The 4,768-nt window shown below is 50.4% G+C and overlaps 1 protein-coding gene across 1 annotated transcript; it reads right to left on the bottom strand.

The window, feature by feature from the left end:
- Positions 1 to 1,328: 1,328 nt before the first annotated feature.
- LOC134622709 (butyrophilin-like protein 10) lies at positions 1,329 to 2,304 on the bottom strand. The gene is made up of 2 exons (XM_063468077.1): positions 1,914 to 2,304; positions 1,329 to 1,847 (listed from the first exon to the last, which is right to left on the bottom strand). The coding sequence occupies exons 1-2, from the start codon at positions 2,302 to 2,304 to the stop codon at positions 1,801 to 1,803; spliced, it is 438 nt and encodes a 145-aa protein (XP_063324147.1). The 3' UTR covers positions 1,329 to 1,800.
- Between the last annotated feature and the right edge of the window lie 2,464 nt (positions 2,305 to 4,768).

The raw sequence follows: 4,768 nt of genomic DNA, 5'->3' as shown, positions 1-4,768 counted from the left end.
CTCGGCCCTGAAAATCTTAGAAAATCTAACCAGATTCTTACTCTGGATGGCATTACCTTGGCCTCCAGTAACGCTGTGAGGAACCTTGGAGTCATTTTTGACCAGGACATGTCCTTCAAGGCACATATTAAACAAATATGTAAGACTGCTTTCTTCCATTTGCATTTAGGCGTATATGAACAAAACTGAAGAAATCTAGAAAGTCAGAGCAGCTGTCTGGGTTATGACTTACCATCAGTATACTTCAAAAAGCAATACCATCATGTTCAATGAATCCAAATCAACCTGATGATCAAATGACCTCAGATGAGCTGATTCCTCCAAACAAACTGAATCACTGAGTGGATTTGTTCCCTCTGTAGTGTTGAACATGAACAGCTTAGCAGGATGAAGAAAACGAGACAAAACTTCAGTGTCTAAGAACAGGATCAGAGCCTGAAGTGAGAAATTCCTCCATGATCTACATCCAGACTTCAGTAGAGCCAAACTGGATCAGACTGTCTGCTGGACTCTTACACACATTCAGAGATAAACATATACGAGCCATCTGAGCTTTGTGTGACACTAAATAGTTGGATTGTGTTTACTGGCAGTGTTTTGTTGCTGTTTCAGACTCTGAATCTGAAGCTCAGCAGTGAGTTTCCTGTTTTTCTTTCTTTACATTGTTCCTTAAAGGTTCCTCCATGTTTCCTCACTGTTCCTCTGATCCATGCAGATCATCATTACAGGCATTGAGCTTTCTTCTTCTACTCCCTTTTCTCTGTGTGCCATGTCCTGTTTGAATCATCCATCTGTAGTCAGGAGCAGCCGCTCCATTACAAACACCAAGCCGCACAAGATAAGCGCCACACCTCAGCATTAGTTACTTCACTTTAGTTTGCTTTGCAGTCACTACTTTAAATATATTCTACTCATTGTCCAATGTTGTTTCTTTATTATTTGTTTTTATTACACCTTCCAATGTTTGTATGGCGTGCACACATATGAACACTGCAAGGTCAAAGTTCTGTTTTATATTAATACATCTTCCTGTGTTTGAGTCAGCTGGGGTTTGGCTTCTCTCCCGTCTGGCAAAGGGCTGGGAGAGCTGAAGTACCACTGACAGCCTTCATGCTTCGTTGCCTGGAGGGTGTTTCAAGTTTGTTTAATTGTTTTGTATTAGTTGGTTATAAGGCAGCCATTTTGTTTTCCCCCATGTGTCATTTGGTTTAGCTAAACCAGTATTTAAGTTCCCCCGTGTGTCATTTCAGGAGGTCAGTTTGTCTTATGTTTGTTTGAGCTTTCGTTAATTGTTATCTTGAGCTTAGTCTATTGAGTTGACCTCTTTTGTTGGTCTGTTGTTTAAGTTTTGGCTTTCTTAAATATCTTTTCATACTTTTGGGTCAATAAAACCCCATTTTGTAAATTAAACACCTGTGTCCTTTATGCTTTACTGCTTGGTCCCTGAGACAAGGATATAAACAAACTACTCAAAGAAATTAAACCAAATGACAGCAGCGTACCTCCAAAACTAACAAAAACAGGAGAAAACGGTAATCAAACAAAAAAAACAGTCCACCCCTACAGGCTCCTTTGTAAAACGAGCATCACTAGACTGCTGGCTGTGATGGGCCGAGGCTGAATGACTGTCCATGGTGGAGTCATCAAATATGTTGTCTCCATGTAGCTAACCAATCTGCTGGCACTGTCTCTGGGATCCACCAATGATAGAAATGCACCTGCACACTTAAATTTGCACATGAGAGACAACATTAAGACAGCAGTCGTAACACTGATTGATCAGCAGTCAGAGGAGTCGGATCAGTGGAGCTGCTTCTGGTCCTGATGTCCCCTGTTTGATCCTGGACCTGCAGAGGAGACACAAGACAGTCAGAGACAATCACGCAAGCCAACAAACAAACAGACAAACCAACCTTTGACTTTGAGCTCCACAGTTTTCTTTCTGATGAAGGTTACCTTCCTCCAGACCAAACACTTGTACTCTCCACTGTCTCTCTCTGTGGGCTGTTTCAGGGTCAGACTGAGGTCTCCAGTTTCCAGCAGGTCTTTGTTCATCACAGTTCGGCCTCTGTAAACCTCGTGCTGTTCTTCATATTGGTTTGGGCCGTTTGTAAACACGTGAGCCTTCTGGAACGGCTCATAACGTTCCCATATCACTTGAATTTCCCCCGACAGGTTTTTTGTGGTTTTGAAGGGCAGCTGGACAGACTCCGCCCCCTCCTCCACCTCCACCTTCACTGGAATAACTGAAAGAACAACAAACACAGACAGCAGCAGGTTTTCAGAGGTGTAGAGAAATACCATGTCTTGTTTGAATCATCCATCTGTAGCTTCACTGAATGCTGAAGGTTCAAACAATCTAAACCAGCGGAGTGATACACCTCCTGTTGTCAGGCCTGCAGGTTTATCCCTGTGCTGTTCTCCTCTGTCTTTTGGTGGACCAATATTGTTTTTTACTGGCACACATCATTTGTGGGTTTTTATACTTATTGGGCTACATATGTATTAATTATACAGGTTATACAGTACATAAAATCAAAACTCACATGTTTTATGTAACTAAAGTATTTAATTATGTGGGCTATAGACAATAATTAAGTTATAGACTATATTTATATGAAAAACGTGCATACTTACTGCATTTGAATCATTTTAACCATATGTAACCACCTGCATATGTGTTTGAAAAAAAAAAGGCTTTGATTTTGCCACCCCATTTGATTTCTTTGCCACCCTAAGAAAATTTCTCTAGATCCGCCCCTGCATATATGCTGCTGACCTCTGAATCTGCTGTCTGCTAAAAAATACTATTGTGGCGAGCTCAGACACGGGGAGAGACAGAGGTTTCTTTGGGAGCACCCGTTTATTATTATTGCCAACACCGCCGCCACCTCCCTCCTCAGCGCGGCAACCACAACACACACACACAAAATGGCGCTCTCTCACCCGGAAACACACAGAGGGAGCGCCACCTGCAACCATGGCAACAGAACACAAACGCCAACAACAAAACCCCGAACAGCCCTGGCCCGCTACATAGCCCCCACCTAAGGGGTCAGTCGTCCCCGACAACCCCATTACCCAACACAAAGTCCTGCAAATGTCCATGTGTCTTCCTTCGGCGCGCAGGCAGATCTCGACCAGCAGGGGAAGAGTCACTTGGATGAGGACCTGGGGTGCCGCCAGCATCCCCTGCCCCAGCGGCTGCTGGAGCGGGCGGGCAGTACGGTGAGAGCCTCTCCTGGTGCAACACCGCCACGCGCCCTGGGCCCGGCATGCGGATCCGGTACACCACTTCTGTTAGCCGCCCCACGACCTCCGCCGGCCCTTGCCAGTGACTGCACAGCCTGGGGGACACCCCTCTCTTGCGAACCGGGCAGTACACCCAAACCTTGTCGCCAGGCACGAAAGCTCCCCCTCGGCACCTGGTGTCGCAGGCTCTTTTCTGTCGTACTCCGGCGCTGACCTGGGCCTGGCGGGTGTAGTCATGAACCACTCATGGCCGCTCCCTCAGCCTCCTGTAGCAGTCCCTGGCCACCGACACGCGCCGGTTCCCTGCCTCGGGGACGGGGAAAGGCCCTAGGACGTCTCCTCCCAATCTCTCCATCGGGGCCCCCACCCAATGCTGCTGCAGGGGGGCAGTGGGGCGTTGAGTGGGGCCCTTCTGTGCCGTACAGGTGTCACAGCAGTGCACATGAAGTTCCACATCCCGTCGACAACCAGGCCAGTAGAACTGTCCCCTGAGACGGCGGAGGGTTTTAGCATTCCCATAGTAGCTGGCCCCCACCGAGCCGTGGACAAGCTCGAGCACCTGCGACCGCAGCGACCGAGGCACCAACAGCTGCGGGAGATCCTTGCCCTGTTCGGGGGCCCGCCATCTCCGGTACAGGAGGCCATTGTGGGTCTCCAGATTGTTGTACTGGGAGTAGTAGGCCTTCACTTCGGGCCCCTGTCCTGACACCCCTGTCCAGCCTGGGCGTCGTGCTGCCTCCAGCCAGGCCCCCACCTGAACCAACGTCGCATCAGCCTCCTGCTCCTGCTTCAGCTTCTGCATGGTCAACGAGAGCCATCCCCCTCCGCCGGCTGTGGCCCGAGCAGTCGCCACGCCCCGTGCCTCCTGGGCCCGCTCTCCCTGCCGTTTCGCGAGGGGCAGCTGGCGTGGGCGCAGACAGATGGGTTGAGCAGAGCCGGTGTCGATGGTGTGCTGAACCAGCCGCGTCTGCCTGCAGTCTCCGGTTCCCTGCTTTTGACCGCACTGGAGGGCCAGAGTCTCTGTACCAAGAGTGATAGCCAGCTTCGCGGTGTCAACGCAGGCCCCCCAGCGGGTCAGCAGATCAAGGCCGATGATGCACTGGTCTTGGATGTCAGCAAGCCAGAAGTCGTGCACCAGCGCCAGATCCTTCACTCGGATCCGCAACGGTTTCTTCCCCCACATGTCAGTTCTCTCCCCCGTCACTGTCATCAGCTGGGTGTCGGTGGGCGACCAACCCATCACAAGCGGCCCGGATGTTCCAGGAAACACACCAGGTCGTATTAGGGAAATGGTGGACCCCTTGTCCACCAGGGCCTGGCAGGGCTGGTCCTCAACACAGCAGCTCAGGTAGAGTCCCTTGAAGTGCCCGACTAGGCCCGCCACCGTGCATCGTTCTTGGAGGGGGGCAGGAAGCTGGAGCGGTGGTCCCCTCGCTGTACCGCTCCCCCTCTCATCCCCCTGAGGCCACATAGTTCTGGCCTTTGGGGCGGGCGCCCGGCAGTCGCGCGCCACGTA

The sequence above is a fragment of the Pelmatolapia mariae genome, unplaced genomic scaffold (assembly GCF_036321145.2).
Source record: "Pelmatolapia mariae isolate MD_Pm_ZW unplaced genomic scaffold, Pm_UMD_F_2 NODE_ptg000158l+_length_39583_cov_1, whole genome shotgun sequence".
NCBI lineage: Eukaryota > Metazoa > Chordata > Actinopteri > Cichliformes > Cichlidae > Pelmatolapia > Pelmatolapia mariae.
The sequence above is the reverse complement of the archived record's forward strand: the minus strand, read 5'-3'. Positions and strand labels throughout refer to the sequence as shown.

Coding starts and splice junctions, on each gene's coding strand:
- LOC134622709 (XM_063468077.1), bottom strand. CDS start 2,304: ATGGTATTTCTCTACACCTCTGAAAACCTGCTGCTGTCTGTGTTTGTT. Junction 1,848..1,913: donor TGTGGAGCTCAAAGTCAAAG/GTTGGTTTGTCT, acceptor TCTCCTCTGCAG/GTCCAGGATCAAACAGGGGA.